This window comes from Dreissena polymorpha, chromosome 2 (assembly GCF_020536995.1).
Source record: "Dreissena polymorpha isolate Duluth1 chromosome 2, UMN_Dpol_1.0, whole genome shotgun sequence".
NCBI lineage: Eukaryota > Metazoa > Mollusca > Bivalvia > Myida > Dreissenidae > Dreissena > Dreissena polymorpha.
Window position 1 is genome coordinate 70,007,874 of NC_068356.1, and position 23,220 is coordinate 70,031,093.

At 41.2% G+C, this 23,220-nt stretch overlaps 1 protein-coding gene across 1 annotated transcript; it reads right to left on the minus strand.

Annotated features, from left to right (window-relative positions):
* Positions 1-13,614: 13,614 nt before the first annotated feature.
* On the minus strand, positions 13,615-17,217 carry LOC127867499 (uncharacterized). Its single transcript, XM_052408680.1, has 3 exons — positions 16,847-17,217; positions 15,325-15,611; positions 13,615-14,975 (listed from the first exon to the last, which is right to left on the minus strand). The coding sequence occupies exons 1-3, from the start codon at positions 17,136-17,138 to the stop codon at positions 14,271-14,273; spliced, it is 1,284 nt and encodes a 427-aa protein (XP_052264640.1). The 5' UTR covers positions 17,139-17,217; the 3' UTR covers positions 13,615-14,270.
* Between the last annotated feature and the right edge of the window lie 6,003 nt (positions 17,218-23,220).

A 23,220-nucleotide genomic window follows, 5' to 3' on the forward strand; every position in this document is an offset into this window, starting at 1 on the left:
TCGACATAACTGGGTCATGGCCTTAAACAAAAATACATATGTTATAATGTGTACTAGTATCTGAAAATGTAAGTATGCCACAGCGATTCAACTGGGTATTGTTGCAGTTTTCGGCCAGTTTTTCAACGATACGTGTCTTGTTGCTGGAAGTTATAATTTTTTTGGTACGGTCTTGTATTGGGAGGGGGAGGGAGTACCCAGAGAAAACCAGCCTGCCATTATATACAGCGTCATCGTACAAACGTGTATCGCATACATCCCGCTTAATGCACGTGTGTTGAGGTGCGTGAAGTTGGCTCGCCGTTCGCCGTTCGACATTAGCACAACATTCAAATTACCGAATGCTGAGCTGGCTCGGCGTTCCAGCTCGACATTCAGTTCGACATTCGGAAATAATGTTGTACAATTAATTTTGAATGTCGAGCTGGCTCGGCATTCCAGCTCTACGTTCAGTTCGACATTCGAAAATAATGTTGTACAATTATTTTTGAATGTCGAGCTGGCTCGGCATTCCAGCTCGACATTCAGTTCGACATTCGGATATTGTGTTGTATGCTTATTTTCGAATGTTTAGCTGGCTCGGCATTCCAGCCCGACATTCAGTTCGACATTCGGAGATGATGTTGTACAATTACTTTTGAATGTCGAGCTGGCTCGGCATTCCAGCTCGACATTCAGTTCGACATTCGGATATAGTGTTGTATGCTTATTTTCGAATGTTGAGCTGGCTCGGTATTCCAGCTCGACATTCAATTCGACATTCGGATATAGTGTTGTATGCTTTTTTTCGAATGTTGAACTGGCTCGGCATTCCAGTTCGACATTCGGAAATAATGTTGTACAATAACTTTTGAATGTTGAGCTGTAAGTAATCCAAAAATCAAAAGTAATTGTACAACATTATTTCCGAATGTCCAACTGAATGTCGAGCTGGAATGCCGAGCCAGTTCAACATTCAAAAATAGGCATACAACACTATATCCTAATGTCGAACTGAATGTCGAGCTGGAATGCCGAGTCAGCTCGACATTTAAAATTAAGTGTACAACATTATCTCCGAATGTCGAACTGAATGTCGAGCTGGAATGCCGAGCCAGCTAAACATTCGAAAATTAGCATAAAACACTATATCCGAATGTCGAACTGAATGTCGAGCTGGAATGTCGAGCCAGCTCAACATTCGAAAATAAGCATACAACACTATATCCGAATGTCGAAGTGAATGTCGAACTGGAATGCCGAGCCAGCTCAACATTCGAAAATAAGCAAACAACACTACATCCGAATGTCGACCTAAATGTCGAGCTGGAATGCCGAGCCAGCTCAACATTCGAAAATAAGCATACAACACTATATCCGAATGTGGAACTGAATGTCGGGCTGGAATGCCGAGCCAGCTCAACATTCGAAAATAAGCATACAACACTATATCCGAATGTGGAACTGAATGTCGGGCTGGAATGCCGAGCCAGCTCAACATTCGAAAATAAGCATACAATACTTTATCCGAATGTCGAACTGAATGTCGAGCTGGAATACCGAGCCAGCTCGACATTCAAAAATAACTGTACAACATAATCTCCGGATGTCGAACTGAATGTCGAGCTGGAATGCCGAGCCAGCTCAACATTCGAAAATAAGCATACAACACTATATCCAAATGTCGAACTGCATGTCGAGCTGAAATGCCGAGCCAGCTCGACATTAACAAATAATTGTACAACATTGTCTCCGAATGTCGAACTGAGTGTCGAGCTGGAATGCCGAGACAGCTAAACATTCGAAAATAAGCATACAACATTATATCCGAATGTCAATCTGAATGTCGAGCTGGAATGCCAAGCCAGCTCAACATTCGAATATATGCATACAGCACTATATCCGAATGTCGAACTGAATGTCGAGCTGAAATTCCGAGCCAGCTCGACATTCAACAATAATTGTACAACATTATCTCAGAATGTCGAACTGACTGTCGAGCTGGAATGCCGAGCCAGCTCAACATTCGGTAATTTGAATGTTGTGCTAATGTCGAACGTCGAAAAGCGAGCCAACTTCACGCACCTAAAGCAGCTTTGTTGTACAATTATTGGTACATATGTGGTGACCAACGCATCAGGACTCTGAATTACATTCAATAAAATCTTTATCCATCGAACATACTGACATATTATGAACCTTATAATTATATTGTTAAAGAATATTTCGATGATCATCCGAATCAACGCCCAAATTACATTCTTTTGTTCGTCTCGGTTATTGCCAACATCCTCAGAAAGTGTGACGGGCGAATCGATTCATAGCGTTTCAAAAGATGGCAGGTTAGAGATAAAGAATTAGAATCCAAGGTTGACAAAACATAACCTCCATAGACGGGACTAGGTTTTTAGAATATAAAATACGCACCTAGCGCGTTTATTGCCATACACAAAATCAGGTAACGCTTGCTATTGGTTTTCATGCGTTATTACTACATACGGAATAGATTTCATGTGAAATGGAAAGCAATGTAGTCGTTGTCCGGATCTATACAACACAAAACACAATGTAATCCGTTGGTAAGATAACAGCTTTCTCCTTTAATGCAACAATTATAGTTTCATTTAAATATAGATCTAGATCCTATAGTTTATTGGTAAGCTTGGTTTGAAACTCGAATTCGTGAGTGTATATATATATATATATATATATATATATATATATATATATATATATATATATATATATATATATATATATATATATATATATATATATATATATACATATATCTCATGGAATAAATCAATGATAATAAGTGATAAATCGCCAATACTTCGCATCGTTTGCATAATTTGTCCGTCGCAACAATCCTTCAAACACTGGTGACGGACCACCGGTAACACGGTGTTTCAGCAAGATCGAGGTTTCTCATAGAGCCGCCAAGTTCCCCTTTCGGTCTGTGCTTCCGGGGACTTAGGTCAGGGGTCACGGGTTGAATACCAAACACCGTCTCCATGCCGTTTTCCGTCAATGTCGTGTTGTAGTGCACGCAGTCGGTCCGTTGACTGTTAAGGTCACTGGCGAGTCCACATTGGTTAATATCTAGACGGGAACTGCATATAGGCTCGTCTATAAACTGTATTGAGTCCACAGAGGGCGTCGTCACTAGGCTGTTTAAACTGCCATCTTCTTCTATCGTCCGCAACGAGCCTCGAATAATGTCTTTGTTTCTCGGCTCTTCCTTGTAATCCACAAACGCTATGTAGTTTTCTGTTTTAACGCCGTCGTAGACATCGTCACTATTGTCTTTAACAGTGCTGTCCATGTCATCGTCGGCACTGAATTCGAGAATCTGCGCGACCACCTCCGACAATCGGCGGTTTTGGAAGGGATCCATCACTTCCGAAATCTGCGGTAAGCTCTCATCTGTTCCACTCATTTTATTCCATACGATCGTTCATGTGATAATATTAAGTACTATTTTCTACACCTGCATGTAATCCCATCTTACAATTGCATATAAATGCAAGTCAACCGTTGTGTATAACGTCTACCAATTGCTTGCCAATAAACGAATTGCGTCTTCCATTAAACTCCTTTCGATTGCAACCGTCTCAAAACGATATTTTATTCCACAAGTGCTAAGCCATAATACTGAGAATCAAGATGTCTGGTTACATAAGAATTCCATTTTTATATTCATTTAGGTCGAACACAATTTATAGAGCCGTTCTAACACAAACATGCTACAACCGTAATAATTGTTTTCACAAACAGCCGGTGGTAGACACTCGATATAACAACTCTCCGCGCATTGGGATTATCGCAAGAAACTATTGGGAAAAATCTTTCACTGCCGGTACTTGCAGACAGCCAAATGGAAGACTTGTTGCTTTTTGTTCGCTTCATGCGCGGGTAATGATAGGTTTCAGCCAGTCTCTACCGGGGGGGGGGGGGGGGGGGGGTCGATACACTCGTGCGTCGTTCGCTGGGAAACAGTTACAACAGCGGCCTAGTGACGTCACGTTACAGTCTCACGGAAGCGTTCGTAGATCATTCAACACAAGACGTGCGTGAAGTTGGCACTGACATCGACATTCTACATTCGAACATCGAGCTGGGATGAATATCAAGCTAGCTCTGACATCGACATTCGGCAATAGTCCCGAATATCGAGCTAGGGCGAATGATAGAGCCAGATCTGATATCGACATTCGCACTTGTCCCGAATATCGAGCTGGGGTGAATGTCGAGCCAGCTCTGATCTCGACATTCGGCAACAGTCACGAATATCGAGCTGGGGCGAATGTCGAGCCAGCTCTGACATCGACATTCGGCACTAATCCCGAATATCGAGCTGGGACGAGTGTTGAGCTAGCTTTGACATTGACATTCGGCACTAGTCCCGATTATCAAGCTGGAGCGAATGTCGAGCATGCTATGGCATCGACATTCGGCATTTGTCCCGAATATCGAGCTGAGAAGAATGTCGAGCCAGCTCTGACATCAACATTCGACACTAGTCCCGAATGTCTAGCTGGGCGAATGTCGAGCCAGCTCTGACATCGACATTAGTCCCGAATATCGAACTGGGGTGAATGTCGAGCCAGCTCTGACATCGACATTTGGCACTAGTCCCGAATATCAAGCTGGGGCGAATGTCGAGCCAGCACTAACATCGACATTTGGCACTAGTTCCGAATATCGAGCTGGGGCGACTGTCAAGCCAGCTCTGACATCGAAATTCGGCACTAGTCCCGAATATAGAGCTGGGGCGAATGTCGAGCCAGCTTTGACTTGGAAATTCGGCACTAGCCTTTAATATCAAACTGGTGCGAATGTCGAGCCAGCTCTGACATCGACATTCGACACTAGTCCCGAAGATCGAGCTGGGACGAATATCGAGGTAGCTCTAACATCGACGTTCGGCACTAGTCCCAAATATCGAGCTGGGGCGAATGTCGAGCCAGCTCTGACATCGACATTCGGCACTAGACCCAAATATCAAAGTGTGGCGAATGTCGAGCCAACTCTAACATAGACATTTGACACTAGTCCCGAATATCGAGCTTGGGCGAATGACGAGCCAGCTTTGACATCGAGATTCGACACTAGTCCCGAATATCGAGCTGGCGCAAATGTTTACCAAGGTCTGACATCGACATTCGACACTAGTCCCGAATATCGAGCTGGGGCGAATGTTGAGCCAGCTCTGACATCGACATAGGGCACTAGTCCCGAATATCGAGCTTGGGCGAATATCGAGCCAGCTCTGACATCGACATTCGACATAAGTCCCGAATATCGAGCCGGAGCGAATGTTTAGCCAGCTCTGACATCGACATTCGACAGTAGTCCCGAATATTGAGCTTGGGCGAATGTTGAGCCAGCTCTGACATCGACATCCGACACTTGTCTCGAATATCGAGCTGGGGCGAATGTCGAGCCAGCTTTGACATCGAAATTCGACACTTAACCCGAATATCGAGCTGGGGCGAATGTTGAGCCAGCTCGATATCGACATTCGACACTAGTCCCGAATATCGAACTAGGGCGAATGTTGAGCCAGCTCTGACATCAACATTCGGCACTAGTCCCGAATATCGAGCTGGGTTAATGTTTCAAGCCAGCTGTGACATTGGTATTCGGCACTTGTCCCGAATATCGAGCTGGGGCGAATTTTGAGCCAGCTCTGACATCGACATTCCACATGAGTCCCGAATATCGAGCTGGGGCGAATGTTGAGTCAGCTCTGACATCGACATTCGACACTAGTCCCGAATATCGAGCTGGGGAGAATGTTGAGCCAGCTTTGACATCGACATTCGGCACTTGTCCCGAATATCGAGCTGGGACGAATGTTGAGCCAGTTCTGACATCGACATTCGACACTAGTCCCGAATATCGAGCTGGGGCGAATGTTGAGTCAGCTCTGACATCGACATTCGACACTAGTCCCGAATATCGAGCTGGGGAGAATGTTGAGCCAGCTTTGACTTCGACATTCGGCACTTGTCCCGAATATCGAGCTGGGACGAATGTTGAGCCAGTTCTGACATCGACATTCGACACTAGTCCCGAATATCGAGCTGGGGCGAATGTTGAGTCAGCTCTTACATCGACATTCGACACTAGTCCCGAATATCGAGCTGGGGAGAATGTTGAGCCAGCTCTGACATCGACATTCGGCACGTGTCCCGAATATCGAGCTGGGACGAATGTTGAGCCAGTTTTGACATCGACATTCGACACTAGTCCCGAATATCGAGCTGCGGCGAATGTTGAGTCAGCTCTGACATCGACATTCGACACTTGTCCGGAATATCGAGCTGGGACGAATGTTAAGCCAGTTCTGACATCGAAATTCGACATTAGTCCCGAATATCCAGCTGGGGCGAATGTTTAGCCAGCTCTGACATCGAAATTAGACACTAGTCCCGAATATAGAGCTGGGACGAATGTTGAGACAGCTCTGACATCGACATTCGACACTTATCCCGAATATCGGGCTTGGGCGAATGTTTAGCCAGCTCTGACATCGACATTCGGTACTTGTCCCGAATATCGAGCTGGGGCGAATGTTTCAAGCAAGCTGTGACATTGACATTCGGCACTTGTCCCCAATATTGAGCTGGGGCGAATGTTAAGCCAGCTCTGACATCGACATTAGTCACAATATCGAGTTGGGGCGAATGTCGAGCCAGCTTTGACATCGACATTCCGCACTAGTGTCAAATATCAAGCTTAGGCGAATATAGAGCAAGCTTTGACATCGACATTCGACACTTAACCCGATTATCAAGCTGGGGCGAATGTTGAGCCAGCTTTGACATCGATATTCGGCTCTAGTCCCGAATATCGAGCTAGGGCAAATGTCAGGCAAGCTTTGACATCGACATTCGACACTAGTTCCAACTATCGAGCATAGAGAATATCGAGACAGCTCTGACATCGACATTCGGCACTATTCTCGTATATCGGGCTGGGGCGAACGTCGAGCCAGCTCTGATATCGACATTCGACACTTGTCCCGACTATCGAGTTGGGGCGAATATCGAGCCAGCTTTGACTTCGACAGTCGTCACAAGTCCCGAATATCAAGCTGGGGCAAATGTCGAGCAAGCTCTGACATCGACATTTGTCCCGAATATCGAGCTGGGACGAATGTCGAGCCAGCTCTGACATCGACGTTCGGCATTAGTCCCGAATATCGAGCTTGGATGTTGTCGGGCTAGCTCTGACATCGACATTCGGCACTAGTCCCGAATATCGAGCTGGGACGAATGTTGAGCCAGATCTGACATCGACATTTGGCACTAGTCCCAAATATCGAGCTGGGACGAATGTCAAGCCAGCTCTGACATCGACGTTCGGCATTAGTCCCGAGTATCGAGCTTGGATGATGTCGGGCTAGCTCTGACATCGACATTCGGCACTAGTCCCGAATATTGATCTGGGACGAATGTTGAGCCAGCTCTGACATCGACATTTGGCACTAGTCCCGAATATCAAGCTGGGGCGAATGTCGAGCCAGCCCTGACATCGACATTCGATAATAGTTTCAAATATAGAGCTAGGGCGAATGTTGAGCCAGCTCTGACATCGATATTTGACAATTGTCCCAAATATCGAGCTGGGACGAATATCGAGATAGCTCTTATGTCGACATTTGGCACTAGTCTCGAATTTCGAGATGTGCGAATGTCGAGCCAGCTCTGACATCGAAATTCGACACTAGTCCCGAATTTCGAGCTGGGACGAATATCGAGCTAGCTCTGACATCGACATTCGACACTAGTCCCGAATTTTGAGCTGGGACGAATATCGAGCTTGCTCTGACATCGACATTCGGCACTAGTTCCGAAAATCTAGCTGGGTCGAATATCGAGTCAGCTCTGACATCGACATTCGACACATATATCGAGCTTTGACATCGACATTCGACACTTATCCCGAATATCATGCTGGGGCGAATGTTGAGCCAGCTCTGACATCGATATTCGGCTCTAGTCCCGAATATCGAGCTAGGGCGAATGTCAGGCAAGCTTTTACATCGACATTCGACACTAATTCCAACTACCGAGCATAGAGAATATCGAGACAGCTCTGACATCGACATTCGGCACTATTCTCGTATATCGAGCTGGGGCGAACGTCGAGCCAGCTCTGATATCGACATTCGACACTTGTCCCGACTATCGAGTTGGGGCAAATATCGAGCCAGCTTTGACTTCGACAGTCGTCACCAGTCCCGAATATCAAGCTGGGGCGAATGTCGAGCCAGCTCTGACATCGACATTAGTCCCGAATATCGAGCTGGGATGAATGTCGAGCCAGCTCTGACATCGACGTTCGGCATTAGTCCCGAATATCGAGCTTGGATGATGTCAGGCTAGCTCTGACATCGACATTCGGCACTAGTCCCGAATATCGAGCTGGGACGAATGTTGAGCCAGCTCTGACATCGACATTTGGCACTAATCCCGAATATCGAGCTGGGACGAATGTCGAGCCAGCTCTGACATCGACGTTTGGCATTAGTCCCGAATATCGAGCTTGGATGATGTCGGGCTAGCTCTGACATCGACATTCGGCACTAGTCCCGAATATCGAGCTGGGACGAATGTTGAGCCAGCTCTGACATCGATATTTGGTACTAGTCCCGAATATCGAGCTGGGGCGAATGTCGAGCCAGCTTTGACATCGACATTCGACACTTATCCCGAATATCATGCTGGGGCGAATGTTGAGCCAGCTCTGACATCGACATTCGGCACTAGTCCTAAACATCGGGCTGGGACGAATTTCGAGCCAGCTCTGACATCAACATTCGGCACTTGTCCCAAGTATCGAGTTGGGGCGAATATCGAGCCAGCTCTGACATTTACAGTCGTCACTAGTCCCAACTATCGAGCTGGGGCGAACGTCGAGTCAGCTCTGACATCGAAATTCGACACGAGTCCCGAATATCACATATCGATACTATAAATAGTAACAAAATGCGGGCCGTTATTCGTGTCTAGCTTGCCAATATAAATGATTTCAGCCCGCTGAGCCGGGCCGATTTTTCATAACAGAAAAGAATGGGATCGCGCGGCTTATACTGAACAAAATCAAAATGACGTCTACATTCAGTCTTAGCCAACGGTGATCAATAAAATTAAGCCACAACTCAACGAAAGAATTTAACATAATTATAATGATACATAGCACACAATTTGGATAATACAAATATCGATTGAAACTGAAACTCATCTGCACATTAAATTGGTGTCTCTAGTATTTGTGTTTTAACAAGATTCGTCAAACACTGTGAAACAGCAATATTTATAGAAAAGTACACACATACTTCGATGACAACTTAAATCCGGTTCTTAAAATAATACAATAACAAAGATGTGTATATCCATTTTCTGTTATTTCATCCGTTTATCTACTTTGAGATTAAATCACATTTTTTTAAACGACTGCATCGAATGCTTAGCACTTTCACCATAAACACGATTTACGAAATCGAATGTCGAACCGATTATAATAATTGTATTTCTATCGAAGCCCCCAATTATGCATGACAAACACAAAATCCGAAATACGTTTTAGAATCGTTCGATGCTAAAAATAATATTTAACTAATAAATAAAAACCCTCGACGTCCGAATTGTTGTCATAAAATCCAGAGAATCTAGCTAGTTTCGTCATTAAAATGACGTCAAATGAGATATAAATTGCGTAATCAAATGAGATATAAATTGCGTATTCAATTGAATTAAAATAAAAGTACGGAAAGCTGGTTCTGTTTAGATTTTAGTGAAGGTCCAAAATAGTAGGATATGTTATATAAACGATAACACACGGCAGAGCTGGGCCGGACGTCTAAAATCGGCCCTAGCCGCATAATGGCCCTCGGGCCGTTATGTTGGCAGTGGGCCATTGTGTCACACCGGTCTTTACTGACAATAACGTAGTGACGTCACCATCTATGTATAGAATGGGCAGTGGGCCGATTATAGACGTCCGGCCCAGCTCTATCGTGTGTTATTTTCTAAATATCGAGCTTAGACGAATGTCGGGCTGGCTCTGACATCGACATTCGGCACTAGTCATGAATATCAAGCTGGGGCGAATAATTAGCCAGCTCTGACATCGATATTTGACACTAGTCCCAAATATCGAGTTGGGACGAATATCGAAATAGCTCTTACGTCGACATTTGGCACTAGTCCCGAATTTCGAGTTGGGGCGAATGTCGAGCCAGCTCTGACATCGACATTCGACACTAGTCCCGAATATTGAGCTGGGGCGAATATTGAGCCAGCTCTGACATCGACATTCGACACTAGTCCCGAATATCGAGCTTGGCGAATATTGAGCCAGCTCTGACATCGAATATCGAGCTGGGGCGAATGTTGAGCCACTTCTAACATCGACATTCGACACTAGTCCCGATTGTCAAGCTGGGGCGAATGGTTAGCCAGTTGTGACATTGACATTCGGCACTAGTACCGAATATCGAGCTGGGGCGAATGTTGAGCCAGCTGTGAAATAACATTCGGTACTAGTCCATAATATCGAGCAGGGGCGAATGTCGAGCCAGCTCTGATATCGACATTCGAAATAAGTCCCAAATATCGAGCTAGGGCGAATGTTGAGCCAGCCCCGACATCAACATTCGACACCAGTCCCGAATATCACTCTGGGACGAATGTCGAGTTAGCTCTGACATCGATATTCTGCACTACTCCCGAATATCGAGCTGGGGCGAATGTTGAGCCATCTCTGACATTGACATCCGGCACTAGTCCCGAATATAGAGCTGGGGCGAATGTTGAGTTGATGATATTTGTGAATGCTTTAAAAAATAGTTCCGACCTTATTAAAAGGCATTATCATACCTCACATTAAGTTTCTTCTTTGCGTATATAAACTACACTGGTCCGTTATTTTTAATAGTGACCGGTAAATGACATGCTTTAGTCTGAATAAACGATTCTGTTCTGTTCTGGTAAAGATGCGCGCGCATCTAGTCAGCGGGCGCTATTCAGAATAGCGCCCGCTGACTAGATGCGCGTGCATCTAATAGTGCCCGCTAGAATGGTTATTTTTAACATTTGTGCAAGGTTACCGACGCAGAGATTTTTGCTTCATATACTTTATGAAGCCTTCGGGCTTCGGTCCATATACTATTTGGGGCTGCCTGGCTGGTTACTATTTTACCATAGGGCCCTCAGTTAGGTTTTCTATTTCTTTATTAACAAACAATCAAAGCGCATGTCTCAGTTATAAGTTTTGCCCTATAAATAACCCTTAAATTTACTTTCACAAAGTGTGATAGATTTGTGAGGATAAATATGGATATGTATCTGTGCAACGGACTTTAGGGTTGAAACTTGACCAAAATTGCGTATCATACTTTGGGGTTCAACCCAAAAGTGCGCTGTAACACGGGCGCATGCAAAAAGACTACCTGTATTTTATGTTAACTTATTTAAGTTATTGCTTTTAATTACACACTTGCTTTTTGTTTTTCATTAATTTTAATTTTGCAAAGTTTTGTAAATTAATAAAGGCTCAGTTTTCCTGCGATCTTTGGCCAAATTCCTGTTCATGCTTGATGTACGTTTAGGAATCATAGTTTATTTATTTATATATATTTCTATAAAACGGGGTCTGCAAATTGAACCGAACCGGTATTTTAAAGTGCCTTCAAGAAAATCTAAGACAATTCTTAAAATTATATAATAATGATGAACAGATGGCTGTTTTGTGCATCTGTTGTTGTTTTTTTTGCATTGTTTCCCTCTTTTTCTGAAAGTACAGTATTCTTAAATTGCTTAAAGTTTTTAATTTTGCAAGAATAATCTTGACGATTGTGCTATACAAATTAAGTTTAATTTAGGTTTTCTTTTGGAATACCAGACCTGATCGTTTGTGATATTCGTCCCAGTTATTCGCCCGAGCTCGAGTTTTGCCCCAGATCGATCATCGAGACAAGTGCCGGATATCGATGTCTGAGCTGGCTCGATATTCGCCCCAGCTTGATATTCGGGATTTGTGTCGAATGTCGATGTCAGAGCTGGCTCGGCACTTACCCCAGCTCAATATTCGGGACTCGTGCCGAATGTCGATGTCAGAGCTCGATCGACATTCGCCCGAGCTCGATTTTCGGGACAAATGTCGAATGTCTGTTTGAGATGCTGGCTCGACATTCTCCCAAGCTCGATATTATGGACTAGTGCCGAATGTTGATGTCAGAGCTGGTTCGACATTCGCCCCAGCTCGATATTCGGGATTTGTGTCGAATTTCGAGGTCAAGCTGACTCGACATTCACCCCAGCTCGATATTCGGACCTAGTGCCGAATGTCGTTGTCAGAGCTAGCTCGATATTCGTCCCAGCTGGATATTCGGGAATAGTGCCGACTAGTGCATATGTCGATGCTCGACATTCGCCCCAGCTCGATATTCGGGACACGTGTCGAATGTCGATGTCAGAGCTGGCTCGACATTCGCCCCAGCTCAATATTGACGACTTGTGCCGAATGTTGATGTTAGAGCTAGCTCTATATTCGTCCCAGCTTGATACTAGTATTCGGGACTAGTGTCGAATGTCGATGTCAGAGCTGGCTCGATGTTTGTTCCAGCTCGATTTTCGGGACTGGCTCGACCTTCGCCCCAGCTTGATATTCGGAACTAGTGCCTAATGTCGATATAAGAGCTGGCTCGACATTCGCCCCAACTTGATATTCGGGACTAGTGTCGAATGTCGATGTCAGAGCTGGATCGACATTCGCCCCAGCTCGATATGTGGGATTATTGTCGAATGTCGATGTCAGAGCTAGCTAGCTAGAGCATTCGTCCGAGCTCGATATTCGAATGTCGATGTCAGAGCTAGCTAGCTAGAGCATTCGTCCCAGCTCGATATTCGAATGCCGATGTCAGTGCCAACTTCACGCACCTAAATAATGTGTCAGTATCATCACGGAGGGTACTAAGTATATTCTAGAAGTTGTAGTATCATTGACGAAATATATATATTATACTAAAGTTTCATTTACAACTTGAATTTTGTTAGGAAATTAAAATTATTCCACTGATATTTATTGCTTAGTCATCAGTAAAAACCAAAAAAAGCTGATAATTATAAAATCTATAAACGACATCATGCATCAAAACTCTATTAAAAGAATCAAAACAGACCTCCTTATAGACTAAGAAAAGCCCTTGTTAGAGCTCCTTTTATGGACTGGAATGCGTTAAAAATCATGATTTAATATGTAAAATTAATCACACCATTGTATCTTTAATTGAATAAAGTTACCAAAATATTTTTGCACTTACAAATATGCATTATCAACTATTGGTCACATAAATAATACGGATGTTCATCGTGAAATTAATTCGTTAGACCTGTACGTGTCCTTAGCGTACGCCGAAAACATATAAGTAGACTAATTTAGCGCCATATTATCCCTGAAATATGCCAAGAAATCAAAGCATAACAAATCTGACATAATTTCCTTGATATATATCCGCATTATCAGAGCGACTGTCAACCTGATTACGTGGCATGCACAATGACTGGTACCAAACTGTGACGAATAAAAAACGATTATATTACAAAAATAGATCTTTAATAAAAATGTATACATTTATTGATTGTTTTCTCATATTATAAAATAATGCATTCACCATAAACAAACAGACGGCAGCAGGACCACAAGTGGGTCATCGTTGACACGACTTAAAACACAAACATGCAAAAACGTATCTATAAAAGTAAAAGTCATTTAAACAATGTCCTTTCATTTGCAAGGTCGTGCAGTAAATTTACCGCCAATACCCTAGGACTTGCTAGGCTCGGTTTTCTTCCGTGATCTTGTAAATAATCTCCTGATGAATTTTCCTATTTTAGACCTTCTACTTTTGTTTTTTCCCACATAAGCATCAGGCATGTCATCAGCTTCGATCACATCACGGTATGTGCCTTGGCGGTCGGGGTTACGTCCAGTAGTGAAATGTCGGGCAAATGCGCCTTTAAACTGGAATTTCTTATTATTGGCGACCTCTGTTGCACAACCCGGCAAACTCGAATTTTCAACAATCGGGTGAATAGGAACCACTTTGACCACGTCCTCTTTCGCCATGTCGTCTTTAACCACCTTGTCTATGCAACAATAATTCATAGCGCAGTCAAAGAAGGGTTCCGGTGGAGGCATCACAGCCACAACATATTTTTCATTACTCACTACGCTTTGCGCTGAATGTCGTCTGATGAAACTGCATCGTCGCTTCATTCTTTCTCAGCGTTAGACTCGCTCCTGTGATAAGCAATTGATTCGTTAGAAGCAAGAGCGACAGACCCTAGTGAGTCGTGCGGCGATTCTCTGTTATCAGACAGACGTACGGATGCGGAGAAAACTATAGAGGTGTAGCTTGAACACGCGGATATCGAGATAGTGGTGTCAGCTTTCTGGCAAGAAGCAATATCTTCGTGATCAAAATGGGAAATCGCTGCCCGGACACCATGACAGCTCTGCCTGGACATAGCGTTTCTGTTCATATCAGCACTAGAATGACTTCTCTTCAAGATATGTGGATCACCGGATGTGTTCCTCTGAAAATCGATTCTCGTATCGCTAGAAATGCGCCTTTGGCAAGGACTGTACTCATTATGAACTCTCGGGCTGTTTTCAAAGTATCTTGAACTGCCTTGAAGATCAACCGTTCTGAGTTCAGACTCGATGTATCCAACACTTGTATCGCTATTTTGAAGTAAACTGGTAAGACTCCAGCATCTGTAATCGTAGAGATAGCTATAATCAGGACTAATGCTTGCCCACGAGTGTAGATCGACGGACCTGGCATCCACTCTCATCATTTCTATGACGACCCACCCATCCGGGTTGTTGGTGTTGTCAGCGTCTGTTTCGGGCGTCCACGAGACGCGGAGGGAACAGCGAGAGTCGAATGCGAAGCGCGGTTTTAGAGCGTCTCGCTGTACGTGAGGAGAAAAAAATATGCACATGATTAGAAGTCAAATTAACAAAAATACCGTCAATACATTTAATATGTTAATAAAACATTGAAATGGTCAATTATACCATCAAAACAAATGATAGCGATATGTATAAGACTCGTGGTATACATATTGCGGTGAAGAGACTTCTATTTGAATTCTAATAAACGAACGAAGCAGCTTTCTACTGTAGTTATGAACAAATACATGTCTGTTATAAATTGTATTAATGAGTTATACTAGTTTTCAATATTTAATACAATAGTCATTAAAAATACACGTACTATAAGCACAAACCCAATAATGAAAGAACGTGTTTATTGTCTACCTCATAACCTTCGCGGTCCGGCATGAAAGTGGTCGCTCGAATGAAGCTCGCCATAACTGATGGACTTTGAAGATGCTGAATGTATCTAGACACCGACGACGTCGAAGTGCTCAGCATCACGTCACTTGGCGCGCCGAGGGGTCTGTAGTCATGTGCTATGTTATAGACGGAGTCCGCCTCGATCCCGAGCACGACAAGCTCTGCCTCAAGGACATCATCTGCGTATTCGCCAACCAGCGCGTCTCTCTTGGTGTAGTATTCCTCTAGCTCGTCTTTTGTAAAGTCCTCTGCAATATCAATGAAGTAACATTAATACGTTTGGTGCCAAACATAGGATAACAAGAAATGTTGTGCAAGATGTATACGCCCCTCCTCCCGCGCTTACGACATACAGACAAGTTATCAAATGTGAAAAAGGTGCCGTTTTGTGACAAAGGCCTCTGCGAAATCAGTGCCGTCACGTACTAATGTTTTGTGCCAAGATGGATAGTCAACGACGCGTGTTCAAGATACAATGCAACGAATTTCAATTTTAAAGTCCCTGTAGTCTTGATTTCATGACCTCATAAGCAATATGCGTTTTTTTATTTTTTCCACAAGGCTTAACTACAATCGAAGGGCATACTAAGTTATCTATCGTTCGTCAAAGCGTTCTTTTAATATATTAAATAATAACATGTCATGTAACTAGCTCAGTCAGTGTTGACATTTGAACTCAAAATCAACAAACGCTTTTTCCATTTTAAGTAAAGGGATACCATAATGAATTGTCAGTGGTGTTACGAAAACTTTTCAGCGCAAACGAATGGTCTAGCAAAGCAGACGGCGACTAACATATCCATTGAAAGTTGAAATGCAATTTTCCATCCCTTCGTTACAGTAAGAACTTCTATACAGTACAACTACGATGTACCGTAAGTATCAGAAACTATACAAAGCATATTTAAGAGAACATATTCACAACATAATGTGCACTCTTTATTATATTTAGCTGCCTTAATAACAATTTCGGTATTCACAAATATACATGTAAAACGTAAACTTAGCGTAAGTACAATTCATTGAATGACCATTAATGCAACGGTTTGACGAATTTATTAGATTAACATTATATAGTCAATTCTTCTGACTGGTGTTTTTTTTTAAGTTTTAATAAACGCATTTTTAAACTTGAATGAACATCAAACAATGCAGTACATAAATGCATTACTTATTATCCACGGATGAAAAAGTCATTGATAATTAGTCCGTTAGGAACGTTTATCGCAAAATTTCTACGATTCTTCACAATCTACTAAATAAATTTGATGACATGTGACAGCTGATGACAACTTATTTTACTGTGAATTTGCGCATGAATCAATCGCGACTTGCTTTTTCGTATTGTTTTGGAGCTTTAGAATGATAGTTTTGTTATAAGTCTTTACAAATCTAAGCAAGTTTCAAGTGCAGGTATGTTATATACAATCGCTCATACCACACCCATTTCCACTGCACTCTGAATAATACCACAAGAACTTACCATCGATGTCTGCCCCTAACATTTCGTCCAATCTGTCTTCGTTCACAGCAAGCTGGACCAGTTCATCTATATCTTGCCGCCGCGGTCTCGAAATTTCTCTTCTCTCTGTGAATTCTACTTCTGCTCTTTCGCAATAAAACCTTACACGGGGTCCGCTATCGCTACACTTGCCCGTGCCTTCGTTTTCCCCTTCTTCTGACCCTGTTTCGTCATCTGAATCGGATTCTACATCGTTTTCATATTCTATCCCTAGACATGCTCGACACGAAGGCTTGCACATACAATTACCCATTGCTATTTTAACATTTTAAAGCGTGCAATACGCTCGAAAATAATATGCGTCCATCCATGTTCAGTTGCTAAATGATTTCGTTGTCAAGATGACGACGTCATGATATTTAATGCGCATGCGTCATATAACGCCATTATGACGTCAACTTAAAGGGGCCGTCCAACAGATTTTGGCATGTATTTAAGCATGTCATTAAATGCTTTAGATTGATAAATTTAAACAGTTGACATAAAAATCTCCAGTAAAAAAAGTAACCCTCAACAGGGCTCGAACCACTGACCCCTGGAGTCCTGGAGCAAAAAGTCTCCCGCCTAGACCGCTCGGCCATCCATGCTCATGCTTAGAACGGATGTATTTTTTGCTTATATAAGCAATCCTTGTAGTTTCCCAAAATATAAGGACAACATAACTTTCCAATTTATTAAATCGTTTCGCGTCGCACGACGCTTTATAATTTTCCGAATTTCAAATCGTCAAAAGATCAATATAATGGATATTTAAGAGCATGGTAAATGGTCAGTATTACTATTTCCTCAAAAATTACATAACAAAAAAGAAAATTTGTGAAACAACTTTTTTTAATTTTGTCAATTTACCAATCTGTTGGACGGCCCCTTTAATTCATTCAAATAAAAATAATAATTATGCATGATTTATATCATATGCAGAAAATCAGTATAAACAAGTGAATATATATATCCAAGTGCAACATTAAGATTGAAAGAATAACAAAGATTAGTACGAAGCAGAGCTTTATGTAAGAAATTATACATGAAGTTAAACAACTAAATTGATAACTATGTATATATTTTAGTTGCTTGTATTGATGTTAGTGGGATGAAACTTTATAAATATAATAAGAATGTGAAATAGCGCACCTTCATAGTATGGTCTTTTGTTTGACATAACCGGAGCCATGGCCTTTAACAATAATACATATGTTATCATGTGTACCTCAACATGTAAGTAGGCTACAGAGATCCAACTTGGTATTGTTGGTTCAATTTTGCCTACATTAGAGGAGTTTTCAGACAAAAAAAAACTTGCACGGAAGTGGATTACTGGAAATTATACCATTTTGGTAAGGCCGCATTTGCCTCTTCTAGGTAGCTCCCAGCGAACGACGTTCGAGTGTATCGACCCACCTCCCTTGTCCCACTAACGGCTTACTGAACCCAATCATCAGCTGTGCATGAAGCGAACCACAAGCACTGAGTCTTCCCTTTGAATGGCTGTCTGAAATTAATGAAAGTTGTTAAGGGCGTAGCTGTTTAACCCAGCGTTTCACCTTAAATTAACTTTTACATAACGCAAGCAGACCCAAATGTATACATTTAATTTATTCCATTGGCATATTTGAGCATAATCCTCCAGAACATTGGCAACATCACTGCGTCGTTCTAGTATATGAAGTAATACTGTTCAATGTAGGGAAAAGCGGACTACTCTATGGCCCAAGATACGATTACGCATTTCCAATAAATTCCATCCCCAATACTTTGAGGGTCAGTTCTGAGTTAGTAAATCGTCAGAGGAAGACGGAATGAACTATCAATAAACGCCTTATGTTGTAAACAGAATTTTTTTCAATATATCAGTTCACACGAATTTTAGAGATACTATTAATGAAAACCTATCGGTAAATTTGATTTGACGTGTATTGTGAGGCAAAATTACCGAAATAGTAAAGTGTCTATAATAGAAGGGAAGTCGTTTTATTATCTAGCCACATATGTGTGACATGTGCAAGCCAGAATAGGCTACCGACATTTGCCATTTTGCTTTAAAAACACATTGGGACTTCAATTTTCTAAAGGATATCGCGATTTGATGTTCCATTTACAAGACGAAATGAGATTGTTGAAGACCCGCGTTATGCGACAATGGGTATAATGCAATATGCTGCCAGCGTAGCTCCAGCCCAGCCTGCGCATCCAAGCAGTCTTGTCAGGATATGCATATCGAATATGCTACTGTTGAGATATCATGAAACCTTGTGTGCTTTTTATAGCGGAAAGCGTAGCCCCTGACCAGACTTCGGAAGTGAGCAGGGCTTGAGATACGCTTGCCGCATATGCCATAGGACCAATTTTCGCATGACGCGGATGTAACAGTCTTATTTGAATGTGTGGAAAGAAAACTGCGTCTTAATCAAATATAAATAAACCATATTTATCGAAGACGAATACATAAATTCGTAATACACTATGTGAGGACACATATGTTGTGATCTCACTTAGTAAAATTTGTATCTACGAACACTATTATGTAGTTGAATATACCGGTACGTGCAATTCATAATAAAAACTTCATGCAGTGGACACGTGACTATTAAGTGAAACAATAACACAACAATACTTAAACCTTTGTTCTTAATTTAATAACTTATAAAAACTTCAGTTTTCTCCTTTTTGTTCACAGTAAGGATGTACGTCGAGTATCTTTCCAATAGATTCTTGCGAGTATCCCTATGCGCGGGGAGAGTTGTGATAGCGAGTGTTTTCGGGAGTGTTTGTGGAAATAACTATTGCGGCTGTAGCAAACACATTTTCTTTTACCTTGATGAATATAATCAAAGCGCTGAAGGCACTCAAGTTGTTCGCTATTGCATAATTATAGACGCAATTCTTTTTTTTAAATTAATCGCAAGTTTGAAATGAACACACGCCATTCGAATTTATAAAGAGTGTGTCATAATTTTCAGTTCTGTGCGTTACGGAGTATAGCACAGAACGTATGTCTAAACATAACGCACCGCACAAAACAAGTATATGTGCGGTTCGTTCATGCGTGTGGTTGTCACGTGAGTGATGGTCACTCAGGTGGACATAGGCGGGAATTTGCACGGGGTGTTCATTGTTTGGTCAGTTCTACGCTAGACTTCGATCAGTAAACTTGTGTTCGTCTACAAATCCTGCATCGTGTTGTTGACTTTAGCAGAACACAGGGTGTCCATGCTGCAAGATTTGGAACGCATCATAGAAAAGATAAGTGCTAAAAGAAATGTAAATCTGTTAAATCCGTTATACTGAATCTCGAGCATGGTATCGAGTTTTACGAAGTAGTAACAGAGTTGAAACGATGTATATTTCAAGTAACAATTTCAGCACTAGAGAAAGCCGAGCAATTTACAAATAGAAATATTGATGGCACGTGACAGAAAATTCACAGGTCATTAATGGTAGAACACGACAAAAGCTTTCGAACTTACTGGGGAATAAATTGCTATTCTTTGTGGTGTTGTATACATTCTATATGTATATGTGTAAATGTTTAACGAGTCTGATGACGTAATGTTATTTGTAGAAAAATACAAGGTAGAGGCGATGGCATATAAAAAAGCGGAAACATAACGCCACGCGGCGCTCTTGACGGGTCATATCAGAAGCCGGAAGCTTCATCTAACATCGCAACACAAGGTGCTGAAACTCAATTATTATTGAGACGCACTGGACTATGTTTCGCATGTGGCGAACCGGGTCATCGGAAAGGAGCAGTTGGCAGTTCAGCAAACAGCTCGACCAATAAGTTAAGTTAATTATGTATAGAACCCCGTTATCAGAAAATGGGTAGTTTCGTGTTCGTCGGAAAACGTAACGTACAGAAAGTTCCTAAAATTCGAACGTGATCAAAAGGATCCAAGTATAGTTCGCCGGTAAGTTGAAGGAAGGCCAACGCGGTTAAGTAGCAGGAGACTACTGATAGTAAGTACATTTTCGATGTAGTAAATGGCGGTTATAAGTATATTTTTCCGTCGGAAAACGGTAACGTACAAAAAGATCTGTCTCAATGTATCAAAAGGATCTTAGTATAAAACTGGATCAAAAGGATCATAGTATAGAAATTGATGCTAGAAGCTCGCCGTTAAAAAGAACGAAAGCCCATGTAGCCAAGCTGTAGCAGGCTACGGATGGTTGTTACATTTAAGATGTAGTAAATTGCGGTTATATGTTTCCTTTTCCGTCGGAAAACGGTAACGTTCAGAAAGAGATAAAAGGAGCAATTGATCAAAAGGATCATAGTATAGAAATATATCCAATAAAAAAATCAAAAAAAAATCATAGAATAAAAAACCGGAAGTTTGTCTGTTAGTAGACTGAAAACCGACGTGACATTTATCATGTTGTTAATACGCCCTTTAATACGTTTATAGTCGTATTTAATAATAATGGGAGGCCTCGATATATTTAAAATTATTATTTATTTATTTGTTCTACTTTCGATATTAGAGGAGCGTATGATGATACATTCACGAACGGTGTGGTTTGAGCTATCAAGAGAATAGCAGGCAGTGTTAGGTTGTTATAAGCTTATATTTGGCACGATAACGGCCGATCATATATTTATTAATTTGTTCTACTTTCGATATTAGAGGAGCGTATGATGATATTGATACATTCACGAACGGTGTGGTTTGAGCTATCAAGAGAATAGCAGGCAGTGTTAGGTTGTTATAAGCTTATATTTGACACGATAACGGCCGATCATATATTTACTAGAACTCGTTTAAACTAAAATGAGGTGTACTAGCATTCTTACGTCAAATTAACTTAAAATAGTTATTTGCTTTTGTGATGATGGCATACATCACAGTGTAGAATATGAAAAAAAAAAACATTATATGCTAGTGACTAGACGAGTTTGGATGTTAGCTGGCTGAAGAAACAGTATTTTTATTCCTTCTCAGAGAGTAGAATGGCTCGGGCATGTGATCGATATGCATAAAATGCAGTTTTTCATAATTAAAAATTGAGTAGCTAGGCTAGAAAAAAAAAGTATTGATTCGATGATCTATCTAATTTATCAAACGAAAGAAAAATTAGTACCAAAAGATAAATTAATAGCTAGTCTTGTAGGGCAGATAATTTCCTTTCAGAGTGTGATTGTAAATAAAGTTTGGTGATAACAATGCATATATAAAATTGCATAAATACCAGAGCTAGTTGGAAAGCTCCCGTTATTGTAACGTTGCAAGCTATTTCCAAACTTAGATTATGGAAAGAAAGCACTAGGCAGTTAATCAACGGTGGAAAAGATTTCAAACACAGTCAGTTGTTTTTGTGTAATATAGTTGCTGATGCAAGTACCACAAGTTATGGTTTATGGAGGTTTTATAGAAAGTTGTAGCTTTAATGTAGATATAGGCGAAATGACTGTCAAGCTAACGATTTTCATAAAAAAAAATAAAAAAAAAATAAAACAAATTTATTTTCAATTTTGTTTTATTCCATTGACGGAGAGAGTAAAGGTATGTACTCGTGATCTTTGAGACCCGAACATGAGAAAATTGGAATGTACATGATCTTAATAAAAAGAGCAACCTGTTCCCGGAAGTGAACAGATTATTGACGAAAAGAGAAAAGTTATTCCTGGAAGTGATTACTATATTACACTGTTAAAATCAAGGAGGTACACTGCCAGTGTTTCTATAAACGAAACAGGTAATGCATATTGTGATTTAATATGAAGCAAATACATTAAGCCACCGGATTTTTTTTTTTTTTTTTTTTTTTTTTTTTTGAATTTATAGCGTTTATTCACCTCCATACATTACAAAGTGTATCATTAGTTTTCATGTTATTCTGTTAGTATATAATATAGTTGTTTAACAATTCAAATGAATAATATAATAGAGGTAAATAAAATCCATGCATTCCATTATATAGACACAATCCTACAGTTCACACATACACAGACACATACATGCGATGTTATGAAACAAAAAAAACAACAATTGTTTGGACTTCAGAAAAACATAAGCTTTAATCAAACGTTTTGACTTCAGACAATTAAAAACATTAATCAAACGACCATGGTATTAAATATTTTAAGTAAACAACACAATTTACAATAACACTGTTCTATTGATCTACAAAAAGTTTTACAATTGACCAGTTAAGTAGTTTCTTTTCTTTACATTTAGTATTAGATTGAATCTCCCATGCTACGCAAAGATAATTATTCAGCCCCCTTATTGAAGGTAATAGACCCTTTCTCTGGCATACAAATACATACTTTTTAATTTCAAGAATAAGAATATTAATATCAGTCATGTTAATACTTGTACAACCAAATAACATTG